Raw genomic sequence first — 26,005 nt, forward strand, 5'->3', positions numbered from 1 at the left:
TTGCCAAAAAACTCTGCATGAGACATGATACATGAGAAGGTGCATTCTTGTGATGAAGCTACCAATCTCCAGTTGCCCATAACTGTGGCCTTCTGAATCAGCTGAATAGTTTCCATGGAGGAATGTTCAAGTGTAACACAAAATTTGATGCAGAATCATTACTCTGCTCACTCAGTCATTTTGAATGCAACAGCCACATAGTACACATGTTCACTCAGTAGCATCTACTGCCCCCACTGACTAGTACAATGAAGTTGTCATTGTTCATGCATGTACATTCCAGTCTACTCTCCTTAGCTGCCAGATTGCATCAGTGTTGCAATCTTGTTACATTAACAATGGCTGTACTTTTTCCAGACAGACTTCATATACTACATAACTAAAATTGTACAATTTGATCAGCAGCTCCCTATTTCCCCAGCCCGCCATGACACCTGTCTTTCAGTGGCAGGGCAGGCATAGGAAAACTGCTATAGATTCACCCATTTTAAAGGATTGGGGAAGCAGGAGACACACAGCAATCACTGGCCCATAGCAGTCATGAAGTCTAGCTGCCAGTTTTCTCATTAGGGTGTAGTGCTACTGCTGGGAATTACCACTTCCAGCTCTTGGTTCTTCCCTCTAGGTACTTGGTTCTGCCCTCTGAATCAGTTCTTACATTTCATTTAAAAAATTCCATTGTGTAAATGTCCCATAGTTGTTTTACCAACTCATCTACTGATGGACACTTGGACTGCTTCTATATCTTGGCAACTGTAAATAATGTTGCAATGAACATAGCAGTACTTATGTTCTTTGGAACTAATGTTTTGTGCTAGCTGGGTCAAAAAGCAGATCCATTTTTAATTGTTTGAGGTAACTCCACACTGCTTTCCACAGTGGCTGCACCAATCTGCATTCGCACCAACAGTGCAAAAGTGTTCCCCTTTCTCAACATACCTTTCCAGAACTTGTTTGTTGACTTACTGATGATAGCCATTCTGACAGGTGTGAGGTAATATCTCAATGTGATTTTAATTTTCTTTTTCCTGATAATTAGTGACATTGAACATCTTTTCATGTCTGTTGGCCATCTGTATGTTGTCTTTGGAGAAGTGTCTATTCAAGTAATTTGCCTGTTTTTTAATTGGGTTGTTTTTTTTTTTGGTGTTGGTTTTTGTAAGTCTTTATAAATTTTGGATATTGACCTCTTATCAGATGTATCAGCAAATATGTTCTCACATTCTGTGGGCTGTCTTTTTATTTTGTTGATGTTTTCCTTTGCTGTGCAAACACTTGTTAGTTTAATATAGTCTCATTTGTTTATTTTTTCTTTTGTTTCCCTTGCCTGGGGAGATATATCTGATAAAATAGTGCTAAAAGCAATGTTCAGCAGCATCTTTTGCTACCTATGTTTTCTTTTAGGATATTTATGCACAATGGAATACTACTTGACCATAAAAAAGAAGAAAGTGTTATCTGTACAGATGGACCTGGAGAAGATTATGCTAGTGAAATAAGCCAGTCAGAGAAAGACAAATACCATATGATTTCACTCATGTGTGGAATCTAATGGACAAACTGAGCTAACAAGCAAAATGGAGACAGACTCATATAGATGGAGAGCAGGATAACAGCTAAGGGGTGAAGGGAGGAATTGAGCAAAAAGGAGAAAGGATTCATGGACATGGACAACTGTGGGTGATGGTAGTGGGGAGTGGGTAAAAGGGGGACTAAATGGTGGTGGAAAAAATACAATAAAAATTTTTATATAAAAGTATATAAAAAAGGCCCTGGCCAGGTGGCTCAGTTGGTTGGAGCATCACCCCATACATTAAAAGGTTGTGGGTCCAATCCAGGCACATAGGGGTGGCAACTGATCTATGTTTCTCTCTCACATGGATGTTCCTCTCTCTCAGAAGCTGCATTTGCAACTAAATAGCCTTCTTGGCCTGTTTGCTATCCTTAGATTGTCAATAGTGTCCAAGTCTTTTCCTTTTGTACTCTTCCTATTTCTTTTAGTATAAACCAGTGGTCCCTATTCTGGGACAATTCTCTTTAATACTTTGTGGGCTATGTTGGGGATTGTATGAAGTGTAAGGACTAGGAGGAAGTATTACTAGGGGAGTAAGCTATGTTTTGGTGACCAGACTATGTAAAATGTGTTCAGCAAAATGGCTGGACTGTTCTGGAGAACAGGGGCTGAGAGAAAGGAGGATCGTCGGTGTGGTCCTTCTTTGTTCTGTGCTGCCTTACGCGCTGGCAGTAGCACCTTCTGTCTCCCAAGGTGGACGGTTCCTGAAAGGATTTATGGATGAAGTCAAAAAGCAGAGACTGTAGGGGAACAAAACAGATTCAGGTCCTAAAAAGACTTTCTGAATTCAGGATGGAGCTACCTTTTTAGACCCTGGATGAAAGGGTCTAAATTGAATTAAGTGGTATAGGAACCAAAGAAGGCCCTTTCTTTCTATCTAAGTAGGAGTGTTTTCTTCACATTTACAATATGAGTCAGATGTAATTTTCACTAAATCAATTCCAAAGTATTATTCTCAATAAATGTTGGCAATTTATGGATCTGAAAGTTCCATTTAAAGTTTAACAGATAGTTTGGCTTAAAGTGGGAGGTAGCCACATTGATTTTTTATGTTCAATGTACTTTTATTCTGAAATTATATTTTCTCAGTTCTAAGACAAATTGGCTTTTAAATTAAACTTTGAAATGTTTGTTTCATCTTAGATTTCTCAAAATTTTCCAGCCGTTATCTCCCAGGATTTACAAATGCAGAAATAAAAAGTATTTCTTCCATTTCCTCTGTAGTAGTGAAGAAAAAAATATAGACTTAAATTTGTCACCCTTCTTGGATATATCTCCAAAGAATGATTGTATACAGCCCTGTGGCTGTAGTGTTTTATGATTATTACTTGCTCTGCATTTCTCAAATACATAAGAATTGCAGTTTCTCTAATTGATATATAATAAAGAGAAATGATTTGACATAAGAGATTTCTTTCCCTTGTGGGTCTATTCGACCTTCTAAAAAATTGTACCTGCAACAGTACTGAAGTTGAAACTGAAAAATCAGGAGCATCATCAATCCTTCTCCAAGACCACTGTGAGAACAGCACAGAGACTGAGAGCAGGGGTCCTGGAGCCAGACTACTGGGCTGTGAATCCCAGCCATGTTGCTTGCTAGCGGCATCATCCAAGGCAAGTTCATTCACTTCTCTTTGCCTCAGTTTCCTTATTAAAAAAAGGCATATTTTCATGTCCATTTCATATTATAAGGAAGACATTACCTAATGTTTGTAAAGTATTTAGAACAGTGTCTGACATATAACAATTTATGTTGGGTTGTTTGTTTTTTAAGTGAAATAAAGTATACAAAAAACAGTGTAGTGTTTGATGGTGCATGTGCTTATCCCAACTCTACTACTTGTTAGCTGTGTAAAAGAGGTCAGGTTAATCTCCTTAAGCCTGTTTCCCCCTTTTAAAAATAGAATGATTGCCCAAAGTAGAAGCTGCTTTATAGAGTTTCTGAAGTATTACATGGGATGGGATGGTCTAAAGTAAGTATATAGCACAGTGCCTGTTTTCTAGGGCCAATGGTTACAAGTATATATTTTAATTTTTGTGAGCTTTCTGTGCCTGTTCATTGGGCTTTATCTTTAATTCTTTTCTGAATCTTCACCCGAAGATATGTTTTTATTAATTTGAGAGAGAAAGAGAGAGAAACATTGATATAAGAGAGAAACATTGATCGGTTGCCTCTTGTACGATTCCCGACCAGGGATTGAACCTACAACCTAGGTATGTGCCCTGACTGGGGATTGAACTTGCAACCCCTTGGTGTACGAGATGATGCTCCAACCAACTGAGCAAACCAGCCAGGACTATGTTTAATTCTTCACTTCGTACTTCTAGGTCATTTTTGGACTTTCAGAGAACCAGGCAGGGATCCTTGGGAAGAGATGGCCATGGGGGCAGAGTAAGGGTAAGTGAGGCTGCAAGAGAAATTACTTGAGCTCCCAAGAGGCCTTGCAGGGAAGACTTGTGTTAGGGAATTTGCCACTATCCATGGTTTGGCGCACAGCCATGTGGGCCCAGAAACCTTTCTTGTCAGCAGTTCCAGAGCCCATCTGTCCCCAAGAGCTGGACTCAGATTAACAAAGCTTATAGGACTAATGCATGGGATCAGAATGCCAACGTTTCCAGTTACAACAGGAAGTGAAACTGCCGGGGCCTGGCAGCTAGTGTCCCCACCCAGCCCATTTTGTGCCTATGAGCAGGCAACATCTCTAACCAGGCTGTCAGTTTATTAATTTATAATGACACATCGCTGCTGAGTTGCTCCTCAGGTCCCTCAGTCCCTCCAGTTTCCAGCAAGTTCTCTTTGAAAGCATTTAAATGAGATACCAAATTTTAATCAGAAAGCAGCTTAGTGAGTGTGGAATCAAAAGAACAATTTGTTCTTAGAGCCACATGTTTAATGAAATTAGAGGCAGATGTACAATTAAAGGGACATGCCACCAGCCCAGAGCACTAGCTCCCAGCATTTGAATGGTCACTTCCTAGACTTGCTTCAGAGAGTGTTTTGAACCTATTTCCTTATCTGGACTATGTCTATCAGATTATTTCCATGCCAGAGGTTGTGTTCATTTAGCCTGAGAGTCCAAAACTGCCTGTCCACAGGGTACATTTGGCCTTCAAAAGCTTTTTATTCTTTTAATCTTTTACACAGTAGAGAGACTAAGATTTAAATATTAGGAGTATTTATATAATAACCCAGATTTCTAGCCTCTCTTGAAAAATCCAGAGATCTGGCCTTCTGGGACCCTTCCCATATTAGGGCAGTTCCCTGCAGCTGAGCAGAGGCTGTCCCCTTTAGATGAGGCCTGAGGCCTGCCCGTCATTCAACTCACTTGTGGTCCCCTCCAGATCCCGGACTTTGATCTGCACTACCTCCCAGTAATGTGCATGTCTGAAGGCTTTTGAGTTTCCATCATTCTGACAATTGAAGCTGCTTTCATTTATCTGTATGCTCTGACCTACTATATTTTTATTTCAAAGTTTAATTCTTAGATAGTCTTATTTTCTCATTTCCAAGTTCATTTCATTGTCACCCCAAGTACTGACAAAGCACATTTAACTTGCATGTCACAGAGGGCTGCAGTGATAGGAAGACTACACTGTAAAGCTCACAGCTTTAAGGAAACTGGATACCCTTAATCTTCCCTCAGGGAACGTGTGCTGCTGCGGGCCGCCCTCCTCTGCTTCTGGCCTGAGTCATTCTTCTTCCTCAGTGAAGAATATTAAGTCCTCCCTTGTTCTACATTTTTTAAGGTGATAGATATTGCCTACAGCAAGAGAAATATAATATGTGCATCATATTTACCAAAAAGATGAATATGGTTGCTTTGTTTACAAATGTTTTACCATGGAACTTCTTCAAGGAATAAGAGCTTATTTTTAACCTCAGGGTTAGAAAGAATAATTTGATACAGGAAGGTATGTCATTTGTTATGATTCCTAAGAACAGCTGGCTTTTCCTTTAAAACTTTGTCTCTTATAAATACAGACAATGTCATTATGTAATTGAATCACTAATTGTAAACATGAATGTTTCCCAAGGAAGCATTTTTTTCAAATGAATAATCAGCCAGTCCCTTAATTCTTCTTTTTAAAGATTTTTATTTATTTATTTTTAGGAAGATCAGAATCATGGAGATTTTTTGCTTGTTGAATTTAGTCTAATTAGGTTGAGATGTAGTTTGGCAATATTAGTAAAGACGAAGCTGTGCATATCCTATGACCTTATAATTTCATTCCTAATTTAATTCTTTTTTTAAAGATTTTTATTTATTTATTTTTAGAGAGAGGGGAAGGGAGGAAGAGAGGGAGAAAAACATTAATGTGTGGTTGCATGCCCCCTATGGGGGACCTGGCCCACAACCCAGGCCTGTGCACTGACTGGGAATTGAACCAGTGACCATTTGGTTCATAGGGCTGCACTCAATCCACTGAGCCACACCAGCCAAGGCCCCTTAATTCAGTAAATTCAGATTAATTTATGAGTGATCTATTTGGGAAAAGAGATCTGCTTGAGAAAATAGAAATGTCAGTTGTAGTTCTCACTATATCTCACAGGTCCATACTACCTCAAATTTGGCCATTTTATATTTTGAATGATCTTTGGGATGCAAGAGAATAATATTTTCTTTTCTCTCTGCTCCCATATAACACCTTGTATATATCTCATAACAACATTTACTCCATCCTATTAAACTACTGTTAAATACTAAATTAGCATACTCTGGCACACAGTGACTTCTCCATTTCGTCATCATCCTCATTTGCTTACAAGTTTTTTCCACTCAATTAGACTGTATATTTTCTGATTATATGCACCAGTTCATGTTTATAGTTCATGTTTATACCCTTCAACATAGTACAGGGCATAGCGCAGGTGCTCAGCAAATGATGAACTGAACTTTTTATTGGAAATAGGAATCTCTCTCAGTTCCCTGTTAGATATGCAGTCTGACATTAATGTTGAGAATGTGTCAAGAATAATGACTGAGGGCCACTCAATTTTCACCGTATTTTTGACTCAAAAAATATAGGTACCTTATTTTGCCATGTATAATGTACAGCCACAGTTTTTTGCACATTATACACAGGATTGTTGTACCCATTACAATACCTGTGGTATGTAATCATTATAATTATGTATAATGCTTATCCTTATTTTACCCTAAAAAATTAGGCAAATAAGTGCACATTATAATGGCAAAATATATAAATAACTAAAAAGTGAAATTTTATTAAAAAACAATAAATTTTAAGATAATAAAAAACAAAATACATGATGATAAAACAGACACACCAAAGGGTGATATCTATAACTTATAGACAAAAGAGTAAAACTATAATATACATAGTCCTACCCCAAATAAAGGAAAGACAAACAACCCAATAGGAAAAAGGCCAATAATAATAAGATGTCAACTTCAGTAGTCATCAGGGAAACCAAATTAAAACATTAAGATCCTATACCAATCATAAACCAGTGGCAAAAATGTTTAAGTCTGGAAGATCAGAACTGTGGAGAATTTTTGCTCATTGAATTGTTAGTCTAATTAGGTTGAGATGTAGTTTGGCAATATTAGTAAAGATGAAGCTGTGCATATCCTATGACCTTATAATTTCATTCCTAGGTATATATTTTTTAAAGAAATATTTGGACATTTATAAGAAATAGAGTAGTTTAGCAATAACAATAAATTAGAGACAGCCTGAATATCCACTAACAGGAGAATGGATGAATGGATTAGAATGCTATATAGCAGTTAAAAAAGAACAAAATTATATAGAACTGCTTGTAAATACCAAGAAGATAATGTTAAGCAAAAATTAATTAATCAAAGGGTCTATATACTATGATTGTATTTTATAAAACTTAAAACATGCATCAACATTTTAGGGATACAGAGATATTTAACAAAAATATAAAACAATGTATGGAATGATGAAAGATAGCCCTCTAGCATGTTTACCTTTGGAGAGAAGGGAAAGAGATGCAATAGGTAGGGGAATCTGGGGGCTTTAATTGTATCTGTAATATTTTATTTCTTCCAGAAAATCTGAAGCATATTTGGTATAATGTTAACGTTTTAAGTGGAGGCAAGGAGGATGAAAGGAGGAAGTCAACAGACTGGAAGTTTCAGATAGGAGCTGTAGGACGTTGGGATAAGTGGGCTTTGAGAATAAAATAGAGCAGCACTCACTGCTTGACAAGCTCATCAGTTTGCCACCACTGTATCAGTTCAAATTCTGGTATCAGAAGGACCCCAACTCCTGCCTCAGCCTCCAAGCATCTTTAGCTGTGTAATTTTCAAAGAAAGAATACTGTAGAAATCGAAGGGAATGCAAAAGCATGACATGGTATGCACATATCTAAGATAACATGAAGATTTTGGAGGACTAGAGTAAGCCAAAAAAGCAGTAAAGGGTTTAGGTTTTATGTTAATTAAGAAAGTAATTGTGCCCAATTCAGAGATGAGAAGTTTTTCAATGAGTTGATAATAAGCAAATTTATTTACTTTGATTCAAGGCTAACAATTAACATAAGGCATATTGTTATAAACATTTGGCTGTTATGTTGACAGTTGAGTAAATCCAAGCTGTACTTTATTGAAATCAATAAAAGAGATTTCAAGGGGTCAAGATAAAAAACAAATATGAAGATGTTGGCCAATGTTAGAAGGCTCATCGGAGATCTTAATGTAGCTTGTTGTCTGTTCCTGTCTCTCTCTCTCCTTCGTCTCTATCTCGGCATGTGTCTAGCCAGATAGCAAATATCGAATGCATAAATTTGGGCTGGTAAAGAATGGAGACAGTGGGAGAGAGAAGAGTACTTTTCTTTCTGTTAGGTTGTTTTTTCATAAAAAATAAAGAATAGTAGCCCAGTTAGAATGACAATAATGTAGTTCAATATAGAGATATGAAATAGCAAATAATTATTTTTAAAGTAACATATTCTTTTCAAATTACCTAGATAATATATAAATTATTTTTAATTTTATCAGATTTATGCAGTTGGTAATAAGCTGAGCAAAATTGGTCTCCCATCACTTTCTTATTTCAAATCTCTTCCCCACATGTAACCACTTGTCCACAATTGGTGTGCAGCCATCCAAGCACTTTTCCATGAATTTGCATGTAAAATTTATGTACCCATAACTACTGGGATAATGTGTTTTTTGTAACATGTTATTTCCATTTAAACAGGTAAGGTTTTTTTTTAAAGGAGCTTTGCTTGTCAGAATGCCAAGATACCCTGGTACTTTCTAATAGCTACACAATATTCCTTTGTATGATTAACCCATTTTTTACTTAACTCTTCCACTGTTCATGGCCTATTGCAAACTTTTCAGTCTTTCACTATTAAATAAAATTCTACAGTAAACAGTCTACTACATCCATCATCATTGCCGAGGACAGATGTGAACTGATGCATGGCCAGACCTAGGAACTACAGTTGTGTGGTTTGTTATCTGCCTTCACATCTTTGACTTTGTTTTTCTTGAGGATGGCCTCTTTTTCAGACAGCCTTACTTCATAGATAGCAGATATGTCAGCCAGCAGTTCCAGACTTCTGTTCTACAAACTGAACAACCTCTTTCCCAGAATCAGCGAAAGTGGAGGGGTTGGCTCTCACCGAATTAGCTTGGGTCACATGCCCATTCTTGACCCTGTTACTGTAGCTCTGTGGCTAGTATACACTGATTGATCATGGATCACATGCCTGCTTCTGGGGCCAACTCATCATAGCTAAAAACATGTGGATCGAGGAGGAAAGAGTGGGTGACTTGCCAGATAAAAATGAGGATGATGATACCAAAAGGAGGAGACATGTGCTGGTCAAGCCAATATATCAATGTTCCCTATAAATGTCTTATAGGTATTCAGATTTATAAGGACCACATCATTCTTATAAGTACCTTTTCAAATCTTTGCTAGAATAATAAAATAATGTTTATGTATAATATTGTGTATGAAAATAAAGCATGTTACAGGTTGAAGATCATTAACATTATAAAAAAGGAGAATTTTTCAATGCACAAAAGTATTATCCGATATATTTGTTAAAAATCACATATATGATAGATCATTTAGCAAACTATAGCACAAGTTCTATATTTTATTTATTCATTTATAAAGTAATGTTCATTATATTCTACTATGTATGAGTTACCATGCCAGAGGCTGGGGCCCAAATATTGACTACACCAAGGTCTCTGCCCTCAGCTTTCCTACATTATTGTTAGGGGCCACATAAAGAAGTAAACAAATGCATAAAGGAGAAAGTTCTGGGCTGTGATGCACTATAATGGAAATTAAAAGGATCATGAGGTAGAAAGTAATTGGGCAAGGTCATTTTAGGTAAGATGGTAAGGAGAAACCTATCTGAAACTGCAGCCTGGGGATTAAAAGTGAACCTCAGACTCCAGACTTCTGCTCTCTAATGTGGTAGCTGCAAGCCATGTGTGGCTATTGAGCAGTCAAATGTAGCCAGTTCCAATTAAAATGTACTATAAATGTAAAATACACATCAGATCTCTAAGACTAGTACAAAAATTATAAAATATTTAATTTTATATTGATTAAATATTGAAATTATAATATTTTAGATATACTGAGGTAGACATTAAAATTAAATTTACATTTCCATTTTCTTTTTTAAAAAATTGATTATGCTATCACAGTTGACTCAATTTTTCCACTTTTGCCTCCTCCATACAGCACACCCCAAATATCTCCAGTGATCACCCCTTCTTTGTTCATGTATGGGGGTCATGCAGTTAAGTTCTTTAGCAGCTCCATTTCCTATACTTGCTCTAATGTGACCATTAAAATGTTTAAAATTACATATGTAGTTACCTTATATTGAACAGTCCTTGTTTAGATAATTTCTGTCTACTTGGTATTATTGACATGTGTTTTTTTTTATCTTTTTGTCCTTGATGATGTTGCTGGCAATTGAATTTATGTAGTAGATTTTTCTCTAAGGGTATAAGTCTATTGCGTTTATTGACGGAGGTATCCATACATTATGATTTAACATGCGACCAAGCTTCATACGGCTTAAGAAGGGAGAGAAAGCACAGAAAATCGCTACATTTCTTAGAGGAGTTTGTGGCATCAGTTATGTTTCTTCAGAAATGCTCACAACCCAGATGGAGAGCCCAGAGTTAGAGAGGTAGGCAGAGTGAGTATCACAAGGTAATGACAGCGCAGGACGAGATTTCTGTGGGAATCAGCAACAGCAGACCATGAAAATATGCTTCCCATTCTCTACTTAGTGAAGGAGATGCTACTATGTTGTATGGAATTGTTACCTCCTGCATGTTAAAATAGAGTTTTACTCTACACATTGTTTTTGCGCTTATGGGAATGTTAGTGACTTTAGGGTGCCTCTTTTCTTTTTATATCTCTGTCGAGATGCCAATAAGTTCACATACATTTAGTAACATTAAATTAATTCACTGCAGAGCGCAAGCAGAAGCATTTTTCTTTGTGCCCTGTTATTATTCTCCTTTCTGTTTGTGGCTTGTGCCACAGGGAAGAGGTTAATTACTAAAAAGGTATGTTTTACAGGTGAACAGTTTAAGTGTTAGTTTGTAAACACTTGAGGACTCCCAGTGTGATGTTTGTTATATAATCTAACAGTTTTGCAAAGGGAAACTCTACCCCTACTGGTCTGAAAGAGAGTTGAGTCATATCCTGTGAATGTGAAGCAATGGTATTTAAACATCACGGGTTCCTTTTAATTTCATTCTAAGTCACTGCAGTTCAGAGCAGCAAGTGCTCTCTGCGAAGCTGTTACTAGTCCTGGGAGGCAGACAGCATCCCTTGCTGGGATTCAGTAAGGAAAGCCTTAGTGTTCAGCTCTCTCACTGGAGTGAAAGATGTTTTGTTTCTTTCTAATCAACTATGCTAGATAGCTGCAAGCTGAGAAGTGCCTGCAATTTGCCACTTAATTATAATAAGGTAAGTTTCATATTTTGGTTTACTCATTGTATTGTGGCAGCCTTGAATTAACCTGGCAGTTTTAGAACATGATTATGGCTCAGAAAATGCCTTCTCACAGGATATTGAAGGTGGCATTGGAGATTCTAATGCAAGTAATTTCAAACTTATAGTATAATCCATTGTAAGATATTATTTTAATAGCTAGCTATTGCTTTTACAATTTTTATGAAAAACATGTGCCTGAGATATAGAAACATTATAGTAGTTTTATATATATATTATACATATAATATATGTAAAATTCTCAAATATATATACATGTATATGCATATATTTGAGGATTAAACAGTGCCAGGCCAGGTTCTTTTTATTTATCTTTTTCTTCTCTATGATCTCATGATCTTGCTTAAAAGGTGAAACATGCAAAAAAATTCACATGATTATGCTTGGATTTTATTCTAAAGAATCATAGCTCTACAGCTACATACCTCCATTGAAATAAAAAGTAGTCTTAGTAATCATTAGAAAGCTTGATGTTGAAAAGTAGTACAAGTCTATCAACCTTCACATTTGGCTTTCTATTTAAGTGAAAGGCCACCATAGTTATAAACTTCTGATTGATCTGTTTATTCTAAAATGTGTATGACTTTATCAAAAGACCCTCTTCCTTGGTGGCTGTCAGAGACACTCATATATAAATTGTCAGGATAGAGAAATCTGTAGATGGAGAAGTGAATGAGAGGTTTTCAAAAATTCCTTAAGCTTGCTGCCAAGAGGTTGATGTGAAAGACAGGAATGTTGTTTTGTTTTTAATTGATTAAGGAAATAACATCTAGTTAGAGCTGAAGATGGTGTTTGGTGTCACGTAACTTTGAATGTTTACATTTAAGGCCTTTGAATTCTTTTGAAGTAGAAAAAGTTAATTTGATTGTGAGAGTTCCAGCCGTAAATTTGAAAGATATTAATGAATTGAGGAGTTTTGTATGCTTAATGACAGTTGGCTTTAGTATACTTTCTCTTTTTTCAGTTGCCTCACTATCATGCTTAGAGACTGCTTCATTTCTGTTCAAAATTATACCCATTACAAAATTGCTAGATTCAGACACAGTATGGAAATTACTTTTTATTAGATATATTAAATAACCCATGTTTTTGCAAAGGTGAAAGGGTAAATGAACTGATGGAAACCATCTAGTTTTCCTCTTTTTTTGCAGGGAAAGTTAAAACTAGTTCAACTTCCAAACATATTTGAAGATAGTATTCCAAATTGGAACAGAAAAACTTTAAAGGAAATGATTTAGTACTGTGAGAGCCCTTGGGACATTGACTGGTGAAAAGTCACAGAGCCCAAAAGATTAGGATATCAGATGTTTTAAGTAGAACATCCTGATGCTAGAGATATATCAACCTCCACTTTTCTGCTAGGACAGGGAGGAAGCTATTCTGGCAGCTTAAGGATCCTGCTTGAGAATTTTTTCTTATGTTACATGTGAACAAATCCCAGTAAAAAGAACACAATGTAATATATCTACATCATGACAAAAACAAGTCTTATTGAACTTTGCGTTGTTTCAGATTAATTATGGGTTATACAAACTGTTGCTATGAATGACAACTTAGACTAATAAAATGTTGTAAAATCAAGTTTTTATAATATGCTCTTTCAAATATGGACTTAGTTATTTATGACATTGTACGGCCAACTGGTAATAAAAAACTATGGAGGCATCTTGTTTCTCCTCCCTTGTTTCTGTTTCCTGATGCCTTTGGCTGTTTTCATGCCTCTTTGCAGGAAGGTAGTGATGGGCAGAAGGGGCATATGGGTAATGGGCTGGGAAAGAGAAGGGAAGTGGTGAGCAAACACAAATAGTGTAGTGTTACAGTTCTTGCTTTTCCTAATGATTTTGATGAGAAAAGAAGTCAGAAAGAGGTTAGATATAATGGCAAAAATGAGTCTTTTAGATAACTTGTGATTAAGAATAATTGGGTGCTTGGGTGGGATAACCTTACCTACCTTACAGGGTTATTGCTAAGATGAAATAATACCACAATTTTATTGTATTTTATCAACAATAAATTATTAGACATATTTCTGGAATTGCTTTCTGTCTCCCTGAAGTAAGGCAGTTGACAAAACATCAAAGATACTCAGAATTCCACTCTGGATTCAGAATATTTCTTTTTAGTAATGAGGGCCTTTTTTCCCCCTTTGAAAACTATTTTCCCTGTTAATTTCCAACTCATAGAGACATATTTTACAAAGATAAGCTCCAAAAATAAAAACCCAATTTTACCTAAGTCCCAGTGCTCTCTTAAAATTTGCAGTCGCTCAGGGAAACTCATCTTCATGCAAACGATATTTATCAAGTGGCAATTAAATTTTATTTTCAACCTAAAATTGACATGATTGTCCTCCATTAGGGACTGCATTGGCAGAAACACATAGCATGGTATTTTCTCTTTCTCTTTAAATATTTTTCTTTTAAATAAGACTTTAAATGATTCATGATGAGGAACCACTGAGTAGGAGGAAATTTTTTAAGGGAGTATTTGTTCTGACTCCCAAAAATGAAATCTTTCTGATGGTGCTTTAGACCCTACTGTCTCCAGTGAATCCTGCTGGATAACAAAGCAGAACACTTGCTAGGAAAAAATTAAGTAGTGATAACACCCCTACCCACCTCTGAAAATCAGTTATGCAGATCAATTGAGAGAGCTGGAGAGAAAGTGTTTTTGAACTCTACAGAGTTTACAAATATCACTATCACAAAGTAAGATATACAAAATTATGTATTTGGAAGGGAACTTAGATGCCATATATTTTCTCATTTCACAAAGAAGGGAGCTAAGGCCTAGAAGGGTTAAAAAAGGAGGCCTGCTCTGGCTGGTGTGGCTCAGTTGGTTGGAACGTTGTCCTGTAAACCAAAAGGTCATGGGTTTGATTCCCAGTCAGGGTACATGGTTAGGTTGCAGGTTTGGTTCCCAGTGGGGATGCATAGGAGAGGTGCCCAATCGGTTTTTCTCTCTCACATCAATGTTTCTTTCTCTCCCTCTCTCTCCCTCTCTTTCCCTGTCTTTAAATCAATAAGCATGTCTTCAGGTGAGAATTAAAAAAAGAAAAAGAAAGAAAGGTGCTTAGCTTCACTCAGGCAGTCTGAGTCAAGACCTAAATCTGGGTCTTTCTATCTGCCTGCTTAGCTAGAAGTTGATCAGAAGACTAGCTGTTTCTTCAGTCCTATTGCTAAGGGTTTTAAAAACACACATACACACATATTATGTATATATACATATATGTATATGTGTATGTGCACACACATATGCATATGTGCACATATGCATGCACACATGTATACATACATGTATATATATAGATGAATATGAATATCCTTATAGGAAGCTATATCCTTGAAGAATATTTCATAGAAGACATATATATGTCCACATCTATATATTTTATGGGCTGAGGATTCTTTTTTGGATCTAGTTTAATGGAACATGGATTGGTGGAATGATAATCAAACTCTAACATCTGACTTGTAATCTTGTAGCTCTTGCCACAGTAGAAGCATCCAAGACCTTACTCTTGGGAATTGAATTATAAAAGTCAGTTTTTTAGTTTTTAAAGTTGCAGGTAGTATGGTGCATTGTTTTGATATGCTTGTTGAAAGTAGCAAAAAGGAATTTCCCCAAGAGCTTGTCCTTAAGAAGAGATTAGACAGTTCCATTTTTAGTTTTCTAAGGAAATTCCATACTGTTTTCCACAGTGGCTGCACCAGTCTGCTTTCCCACCAACAGTGCACTAGGGTTCCCTTTTCTCCACATCCTCTCCAACACTTGTTTGTCGATCTGTTTATGATGGCCATTCTGACAGGTGTGAGGTGGTATCTCATTTTGATTTTAATTTGCATCTCTCTGATGGCTAGCAATGCCTCTGGGCCCTCTGTATGTTCTCCTTGGAGAAGCATCTGTTCAGAGTCTTTTGCCCATTTTTTAATTGGGTTGTTTGTCTTCCTGGAGTGGAGTCATGTGAGTTCTTTACATATTTTGCAGATCAGACCCTTGTCTGAGGTGTCATTGGTGAATATATTTTCCCATATAGTTGGTTGTCTTTTCATTTTAATACTGTTTTCTTTAGCCATGCAGAAGCTTTTTAATTCGACGAGGTCCTATTTGTTTATTCTTTCCTTTATGTCCTTTGCTTTAGGGGATATATCAGTGAAGATTTTGCTGCATAGAATGTCTGAGATTTTCCTGCCTATGTTCTCCTGAAGGACTTTTATTGTGTCACGACTTATATTTAAGTCTTTTATCCACCTGAATTTATTTTTGTGTATGGTGTAAGTTGGTGATAGTTTAATTTTTTTTTGCATGTAGCTGTCTACATCTCCCAACACCATTTGTTGAAGAGTCTATTTTTACTCCATTTCATACATCTCCCTTTGTCAAATATTAATTGACCATTATACCCTAAGAACCCTGAAACACCAATCCAAAAAATCCATGCACCCCAATGTTCATAGCAGCACAATTTACAATAGCCAAGTGCTGGAAGCAACCTAAGTGCTCATCAATAGATGAGTGGGTCAAAAAACTATGGTACATTTACACAATGGAATACCATATAGCAGAGAGAGAGAAGGAGCTCCTACCCTTTATGACAGCATGGATGGAACTGGAGAGCATTATACTAAGTAAAATAAGCCACGTGGTGAGGGACAAATACCATATGATCTCACCTTTAACAGGAACTTAATCAACAAAAGAAAAAAGCAAGCAAACTATAACTATAGACATGGAAATTAAGAACAATCTGACAGTAACCAGAGGGGAGGTGGGAAGGGATAATGGGGGGAAGAGTTTTCAGGAACAAGTATAAAGGACACATGGACAAAACCAAGGAGGGTGGAAGCAAGGGAGGGAGGTGGGTTTGGCTGGGGTGGGGGGAGGGTGGTGAGGGGTAAATGCAGACAACTGTAATTGAGCAATAAACTAATTTTAAAAGATTAGTTAATGATCCACAGACAATGCTCCTCACTCTGCAAGTGCCTTACATCTTCCATCAGGAAATAATAACCATTACAATTGTCAAGCTCTGCCAGAGAGAGTGAATGCTATCATAAATGCAGAATAGCCACTTTGATTTAAAAAAAAAAGAAGAGATTAAGAAAATCTAAACAACCAATGAACTTTCAACCACTTTTGTTAAAATTTATCTGGCTATTTTATATTTGTGAGACACTACTCTTTCTAGAAACATGAAATGAGAAAAAGACAACTTTTCATTATTATAGAAGTTAATGACTTATATCCTACTATACTAATAAATGCAATAGATGTATAAGTCAATTTTTTTTCTTTAAAACCTCTTAACTCTAAGATTAGAAGATAGGTTAATTAAAAGCTTTTGTATTTGTATTGTTAGTATTACTAAGAGTTATTCCTTACTCCTAAGAATTGAATCCATGGTCACTATTTATTTTAATTAAAAGATAACTCTTATGAAAGGCATATACTATTTTCATAGCCTGTGGACCAACTTGTATCTTCAATAAAGAAGTGAAATTCTATCATCATGCTAGCTTATGAACAAATCCTAGCTTTGTTTTGTAATAAAGTTTATGTTTATTTTATTCAAAGAACTGTATGAATCTGCTATGTAACCATTAAGAGATAAAGAAAAACAAATGTGATAAATAGGTAAGGGTATTAAAAACTTTGTTAAATATAGATGCAATGGGGTAGTGTGTGGTGAGGCACAGAATCCTGGGCTATGTGGTAGGAGGAATCATTGTTTTTTTGTAATATTGACCCCTCCTGTGGTTTTGGAGGTGACAGTGAAGCTCTTGCCTTCTTTTGATTTTCTTTTTATATCCACAAAGTTGAGAAAACACTTCAGTGCCAGACAATAGTCCCGCACATTGCATAGGTGCTTGGTAAATATTGAGCAGTGATCCTGTGAACATCAAGATGGGTGAAGCACTCTGAACTCTGAGTCTGGATGTACCATTGTTATAAGTCACAAGTTTTATGATGGGCATCCCTTTGGGTGAAGCCTAAGGAAGAAAACTTCAGAGATGGTTTGTTGGTTTTTAATTCCATCTTAATTTTGTAGAGGTACTCAAATTAGTCACTTGGTCTCCCTTGAGTCATTTTACTAGTGGAATAGGATTAATATTTATTCATGGCAATTTACAGCATACCCAGATATAACAAATCAAGTCCCAGATCATTCACTCTGCAAGTGTTTCTCTCCAAGAGGAAAATAATAAAAATGGCTAACATTTCAGTGTGGTTACATAATAGCTTTTTATGAACTATGTTATTTATTTCTTAATACCACCTTCTGAGATTTGGGCACTATGATTATTATCATCCCCTTTTTACAAATGGACAAATTGAAGTAAAGAGAAATTAAGTGACTTATCCCTGACATTACACAAGTGACAGTAGAATGACCAGAATTGAAGCTAGGCAGACACAGTTTTTAACTATATTCTGTGCTGCCTCCCATTAGAAGCCCTGCACATCCCAGTAACATGAAGTGACTGCTGTAAAGTGCTACAGACAGAAAAAGAAATATTTTTAATGCTACTATATTTAATCATTTCTGATGACTTCAACATTCTTGTTCTTAGTGAAACCCAGACCTTTATGAATGAGACATAAATTAATTTATTTGGAAATTCATGTAAGAGGAGGCTAGTAATAATGCAAACTGTGTCTGGAATGAGCAGCTATAACTGAGAGTTCTCCTAGCTGATCATAGTCTCTGGCAACATGAAAAGATTATTTATTTATTTATTTTATTTGAGAGAGAGAGAGAGAGAAACAGCTTTCAATGTATATAGTCAATAGTCCAGGAAAGCTAGTGGAAATTTTTGTGTTTAGAGGGAAGAGTAATGTCATGTCTCCTTTTCTATGCACACTCCCTAAATAGGTCCTGCTGGAAGTCTACCTGGGTGGGGGAGCACCCTGAAGAATGGTAGCAGGAGTATAAGTCCATTATATAACTAGATTCAGTTTGATCTGCTTCCTCCAAAGACCCCACAAATTATGCTTCGAATTCTTGGGTAGTTTTCAAACCTCACATGTACTCAGGTCTTACAAACAAAAACCTGCTTTACAGTGTTCTGTACTGTTAGTGCTAGGACAGTGCCTAATACACAGTAGGCCATCAGTTTGTCTTCCTGGCAACTTGGCTGGACGGGTGGATGGGTGGATGGATGGATGGATGGATGGATGGATGGATGGATGGATGGAGGGATGGGATAAATTGGTTTATATTCAGATCTGCTCCGAGTCATGGCTCATGTACCTGAGACTGAATTGGGACTAAGCTGTCACTCGGGGAGCATGTGGACACAAGGGAATGATGTGTGAGGTGTGAAAGTTTACCTCAGTTCATCTCATACTTTATCATATGATGGTTTTCAGTGTAGAACTGATATGGCTGTAAGTCATTTCTTGCCACAAGCCTTTCCCACTGTTTTATATTAGGGTTTCTTTAATATACATAAGTACCATAACTGCTTTACTCCCTTGAGTTAAAAGCTAAATGTGTGCAGATATATACATATATAATTTATATGGATTATACACAGAGAGAGAGAGAGAGATTAGATAATAAAACTAAAAAGTCAAATTTGAGTGTCTAATTTAATGGGGTGGTCAAAGTTTAACTATTTTAGAATTTCCTGTGAAAAAAATCAAAATGCAGAATAAACAACTGAGGCAGAGTATCAAAGAAAACAATAGTATTTTTAATGCTTGTTTGTTAAAAATATATTTTTCAATCTTTGAACAGAAGTTTTTTACATAAAATTTCCCCACAGAGTTCAAACAAAGAAGTCTGGGGACCAAGATTTATTTGGCATAATCTGTCAGTTGTGAGGGATGGTCTCCTAAACGTCCTCATGACTAGCAACCAATGGCTTAGGTTAGGAAATGCCACAGATTTTGAGAGGGAGTATTTATGAGGTTATTGTTTCATGTTTTCCAATGGGGGAAACACAGAAAATCTTCCTGTAAAGAGAGACTCAGTCAAACACAAAATATATCTGAATTTTAGACAATGAAAGAAACTCTGTTGGAAAAATTATACATTTTGACCCAAAGCAGTCACTAAAAACAAGACACACACACACAAAAGTGAAAAAATCCTAATTAGCAAAAAGTCATTTGATAGGTTTCTTTTCCCTGGTCTTAAACACAACAGTACATGTTTGATATTTGAGGATGTTGTATTCCTCGTTGTACAGGTGCCTTTGTTATTTGAAATATATTTGATTCCTATGAGCCTATGTGAGCCTATGGCTCACTGTTTTCTGGAAGTGATTTTTCTACCTTAGAAAGGGCATGATCCAAGTCAGCAATTAGAGAGAGGTTACTACTTCTGGCCAGCAGCACACCTGGACACTGCAGTGTGGGCCTCGTTTCCAACGTCCCTCAAGGACAAGATCGTCCTCTAGCCCCTCTCACATTTTCCAAAGACTAAGAACTGTTTTAAGGTAGGGTTATTTTATGTTTTTTTTTCACTTTCAGTTCAGTGGCTGCTGTAAATCTTGAAACCTAATCTAGAACAATTACTTCCAAGGTTAGCCAAAGCAGCTGAAAAGTCTTGCTAAACCCATACCTGGAGTTTGAGAAGTGTTCATGTGGTAGATGATAGATAGATAGATAGATAGATTCCTCTTTGCAAATGTGTACTCTAAATGTGTAAATAGTTGTGAAGAATCATTAACACACCAGACAGAAGACTTTGTAGCCTTATTACCAATTTAACATAATTGATTAACTATACAGTGTATTAATATTCAAGACTTTTGAAAAGTACATTGCAATTCCAAAGGTATCCAGATAACTACCAGGAAGCCACTGATACTGATGAATATGACTTCTTATACTCACCACTTTCAAGAGAGGGTGTTAAGGTGGTTATTGTTTCAGGTTTTTCAGGGAGAAAAAGAAAACAGGAAACATTTCTGTAAAAATACTGGATCAAACACAACTAAATAGGATTAAAATATATGCAAGTTTTAGACAATGGAAACAAATCTATTGGAAAAACAGTACTATTTTTGGATTCTACCTGGCCCATTCTTTGCAACAAAAAGCAGAGTCCCTATCTGGGTGATTTTTATATATCAGACACTAATAATTTTATTCAGAAAACAACTAAGGTCTGAAAACTATATTTGCTGTATTAGAATCGCTTTTCACACTGTGATCTCTTCTCTATTTTTATATTTCCATGAAAAATTCCTATTACATTTTACTATCTTAATTGATGTTTTTAAAACAAAAATTAAAGAGAAGTTAACTAACAACTGAACATAATTTTTTTTGAAAAGTGTAGTTCAGTAATTCAAATTGGTGCAGAGTATTGAACCAGTTACAAAATTTCCATCATTCCCTCCTTTACCTAAGTAGTATGTAGCTCACAGTCACAAAATTTTGGATTTAAAAGGTGACTTAGAGATCAACTAACTCAACTCTCACATTTTGCAAATAAAAAATATTCTGTCACAGGCAAATTAAATGACTCTTCCAAGGTTATATGTACCCAGTTCCCAACAGAGCCACACTGGACGTGGGGCTCCTAATATGCAGCTCTGCAAACTTTCACTACATGAGTCAGTGAGACCATCATTATCTGAAATTAGTATTCAGATGGTGCACTGGATTTTCACTTCTTATTAAAATGTTAATTATGCACAGCATAAGTCAATTTAAATTTGGCCTAATTTTCTTTGGCCACTAAACAATTTTAACCATATTTTTTGGAAGGGTGTGGCTAACCACAAATTCTACATAGAAGCTTTTCCTAACACTTGAAAATGTACCTGTAGTCTACTCCCGTGGTCCTGCAGATGTACGCACATTCACATAGAAGAGTTCATATCTAACCACTCGTGCCCATCTAAGATCAGCTATTGTTTCCCATCCCCTCTGAATTTCTAGATCCTCAAAATAAATGCTTACATCCAACTGACAAAAAATTCCAGAATTGCAAATTATTGTATTAGTAGACAATATATACACCTATTTGAATCATTTAATCAAATAAATGGAAATGTTTACTAAACAATGCTCTATTCTGATAACTGTACTTTATCATCAAAGTAGTAATGTACTGGAAGTCCTCAGCCCTATTGCCTCTCTCGCTGGCTCCTTCAGAAGTGGGTGGCCACACTGGGGAAGTAGCTCCAGGTGGCAGGTCCCCTTAGGAGATGGCCCAGCTGCAGACCACACCAGTTAATAGGGTCTGACCTCTTTTTTTTAAATAGAACCACCAAAGATTGTGTCTTATTTGGCTTCTCACTTGCAGCTGCTATGGGCAATGAGGAAGGCAGATCTTTTCCAGAGTATTTTTTGGAATATTAGTTGTATGAAAATGGCATTCTATAATCAAATAACTTTGGAAAACATGGCGTATGGAATTCCCCCTTTGGATATTCACACTGAAGGCAAAAGGCAAACACTTTAAAAGAGAGTTTTGTTTAATATTCTTTAACCCAATATTTTTCAAACGAATCCATTTTCAAAGTATTACTATTCACATCATAGAACACACTTGGGAAACACAGGTTAAACATTTCCCTTCAGTGACTGTACTGTCTGGAAAGAGGGTGGGTTAGAAAATGGGAATACGCTGTTTCCTCAGGGTCTCTATCCCTGTAAGCCCCTCATAATGTGAGCTCAGCACTGAGTATGCGAATAGTTTTTTTTTCTTTTTTTAAAATATGTTTTATTGATTATGCTATCACAGTTGTCCCATTCCCCACCTTTATACCCCCCTGCCCTGCACACCCCCTCCCACTCACATTCCCCCCCTTTTAGTTCATGCCCATGGGTCATACATATAAGTTCTTTGGCTTCTATATTTTGTATACTGTTCTTAATCCCTGTCTATTTTCTACCTACCATTTATGCTACTTATTCTCTATACCTGTTCCCCCTCTCTCCCCTTCCCACTCCCCTGTTGCTAACCCTCCATGTAATCTCCATTTCTGTGATTCTGTTCCTATTCTAGTTGTTTGCTTAGTTTGTTTTTGTTTTTGTTTTAGGTGTGGTTGTTAATAAGTGTGTTTGCTGTCATTTTACTGTTCATATTTTTTATCTTCTTTTTCTTAGATGATTCCCTTTAATATTTCCTATTATAAGGGCTTGGTGATGATGAACTCCTTTAATTTGACCTTATCAGAGAAGCGCTTTATCTGCCCTTCCATTCTAAATGATAGCTTTGCTGGATAGTCATCTTGGATGCAGGTCCTTGCCTTTCATGACTTGGGATATTTCTTTTCAGCCCCTTCTTGCCTGTAAGGTCTCTTTTGAGAAATCAGTTGACAGTCTTATGGGAATTCCTATGTGGGTAACTGTTTTCTTTTCTCTTGCTTCTTCTAAGATTCTCTCCTTATTTTTAATCTTGGGCAATGTAATTATGATGTGTCTTGGTGTGTTCCTCTTTGGGTCCAACTTCTTTGGGACTCTCTGAGCTTCCTGGACTTCCTGGAAGTCTATTTTCTTCCCCAGATTGGGGAAGTTCTCCTTTATTATTTGTTCAAGTAAGTTTTCAGTTTCTTGTCCTTCCTCTTCTCCTTCCAGCACCCCTATGATTCAGATGTTGGAACATTTAAAGAAGTCCTGGAGGTTCCTAAGCCTCTCATCATTTTTTCTGAATTCTTGTTTTTTCATTCTTTTCTGGTTGAATGTTTCTTCCTTATGGTCCACACCATTGATTTGAACCCCAGTTTCCTTCCCATCACTGTTGGTTCCCTATACATTTTCCTTCATTTAACTTAGTGTAGCCTTCATTTTTTTTATCTAATTTGCAGCCAAATTCAACCAATTCTGTGAGCATCCTGATCACCAGTGTTTTGAACTGTGTACCTGGTAGGTGGGCTATCTCTTCATCACTTAGTTGAATTTTTTCTGGAGCTTTGATCTATTCTTTCATTTGGGCCAATTTTTTTTGTCTCAGTATGCCTGTTATGCAATAAGGAGTGGAGCCTTAAGTGCTCACCAGGTCAGGGCAACCCACGTGGCTGGATTGTCACACTGTATATATGGGGAAGGGGTCGGAGAGGGAACAATGGCGCTTGCCCCACTCTCTGATGGTTTTCATTCACTTCCCCTGCTACCCACAAGCAAAGTGGGCTCTTCTGGTGCTGATTCCCAGGTGGGTGGATTTGTGTACATTCTAGGACCCTGTGGGTCTCTCCAATGAACACTCGTGTGAGGCTAGGAGTTTCTCCTGCTGCTGCCTCAACCCCCACCAGTGTTTTCAGAGGTTTGAGGCTTTATTTCCCCATGCTGGAGCCCTGGGTTTGCAGTTGTCTTGCTCCCCAGTCATTCCTCCCAGTTCATCTGCATGCAGTGAATGTGGGACCACCTGCTCTACCAGCTGCCGCCACTTCACTCGTTCTGCCAGCCGCTGCCTTGCCTACTCCGGTCCTCCAGCTGCTGCCTTGCCTAGAGTCCTCCCCACCTGGGTGCCTGTCTCTACCCCTCCTACAGGTCTGGATGAATGTTTCTTCTTTAACTCCTTGCTTGTTGTACTTCCAGACAGTTTGATTTTTCTATCAGTTCTGGTTGTCTTTTGTTTTTAAATTGTTGTTGCCCTTCTTTTGGTTATGCGAGGAGGTACAGTGTGTCTACCTATGCCTCCATCTTGGCCGTAAGTTTTAGAATAATTTTGACTTTGAGATTTCACCTCATTCAGTAATGTCAGAACCACCTAAGATACTATTTTTCTGAACTGGTTTGATCACAAAGCAAAGGAAGCTCAGGGCAGGGAGTGATAAACCTCTGAAGTGGGAGGCAGAGATTTCACAGAAATGCTCCTTAAGAGGGATGTATTGGCATTTTCCAGGTGGATAATAGCATGGCCACAGAGGCATGGCTTAGCATAACAGTTCAGAAAACTGGTTTGGAAAGCAACAGCAGTGTCTTTGGAGTCTAAGGAGGAACAAGGAGGTCAGCTCCGTCTTTCAAAGTTGTGCTAACGATCTTGGCCTTCACCTCATAGGGCAGTGATTTTTCAATGGGATGGTGCATCAGATTCACCAGGAATCTTTTTCAGACTATAGATACCCAGATCTTATGCTGATTTATTAGGTTAAATGTAAATTTTGGGAAAAGCACCCAGGTGATTATAATGTGCACATTGAATGAAAACTTGGAGCATGAAGAAAGGGTTTCAAGGAGGGGGTGTTGTAATTGGAATTTTGAAGGCTTTGAGGAGGAAGATTTGAGAGGAATAATTCCAAAGGCAGGGACACATATTTGGAGGCACCCACAGCTGTCTGAATGAAAGGCAACTAGAGGAACAAAGGCAGTGATGTGGGAGTGAGAAGGGGCTGGATGCCACAGGTCCATAGTGTTTGGTGGCTGACCAAATGCAGGTGTGAGTGAGGCATGTCCGGGTTTCTGGCTTGATGATGCTGACAAGCAGGTCAGGAAACACTGAAGGGGATGCCACTGAGCTCCTGCTCATTCTTCACCCTTCCTTTCCTGCCTCCCACTTTGCCACCCTGGCACATGTAGTGTGGCCCCACCTGAGAGCACTGTCAACTTCTTCCATAACTGCAGCCATCAGACTTCTGTGCAACTGAGCACCTCCTTGTTGAAAAGACACTAGGGAAAACTGAGCCTACTGGTAGAGTTGTCCTAGCACCAGGAGGGCACATGAAGTATGGGAGTAACTATTTGAGAAAACAGGTGAATGAAGGATCTTTGAAGGGGAAACTCACAGAAGACCCTGCACTGTGGATCTAGTCAGGGCTGTGATCCATCACTTTCCCAGTTCTTTTTCAGTGAGGCCAAGGAGGTAGGGCAGGGCTGGAAGAGAATAGTCACAAGATGCTTTGGGAATAGGTGCTGCCAGTCCTCTCCCAGCCAAGTCTCAGCAACAGGGAAAAAGGTGAGCCATGAGTCTGGATGAAAAGAAAGGTAATGAGGGCAGGAAGCTGATACTCTGCTAAACAGCAGAGGAAAAGCTTTGTCAAGTGTCATGATATGGACTTGACCCCTTCTCCTCCCAAGGCTAAAAGATAATTAGGAGGAACCCTGGTGTGGGGCTTAGTGAACTCCTTGAAAAGCAGGATGGCTTATCTGCCCAGAATAGCAGGACCAGTGAAAGAAGGCCCTGTGGGCTGCACTGTGACCATGGGGTAATGTGACAAGCTATATAAAAAGGTAATAGAATGCTTGAGAAAGAATCTCTCAATACATCCCATGAAAATGGATGATGAGTGGAGTCCAGATTTGAAACCAGAGGACCTGGGTTCAAATCCAGATCCCATTACATACTGTGTGACTTTGACAACATTATTTCACATCACTAGGCTTTAGTTTCCTCCTCCTAAAATGATCATAAAAATACCTTCTTTGGAAGTAACTAGCGTGTGTTAAATGTGGAGTACAATGTGGGCCCTCTCACGCTGTCAGTGTTTCCACCTGATCAGTGCCTGAGCCTTTTCACATTGTTATGAT

At 37.6% G+C, this 26,005-nt stretch overlaps 1 protein-coding gene across 7 annotated transcripts in view; it reads left to right on the forward strand.

Annotated features, from left to right (window-relative positions):
- Nucleotides 1–26,005, forward strand: part of MCTP1 (multiple C2 and transmembrane domain containing 1) — a 470,412-nt gene that overhangs the window by 138,778 nt on the left and 305,629 nt on the right. Inside the window, exon 1 of one of the 7 annotated variants that reach the window (XM_045848274.1) lies at nucleotides 11,334–11,530. The exons of the other annotated variants lie outside the window; for them this stretch is intronic. Coding sequence (XP_045704230.1) covers nucleotides 11,474–11,530 — 57 coding nt within the window. The 5' untranslated portion in view covers nucleotides 11,334–11,473. Of the gene's footprint in view, nucleotides 1–11,333; nucleotides 11,531–26,005 lie in introns of those variants that run through there. 7 annotated transcript variants of the gene reach the window in all.

This window comes from Phyllostomus hastatus, unplaced genomic scaffold, assembly GCF_019186645.2.
Source record: "Phyllostomus hastatus isolate PE091 unplaced genomic scaffold, TTU_PhHast_1.1 phas_contig_58, whole genome shotgun sequence".
In the NCBI taxonomy this organism is placed as follows: Eukaryota; Metazoa; Chordata; class Mammalia; order Chiroptera; family Phyllostomidae; genus Phyllostomus; species Phyllostomus hastatus.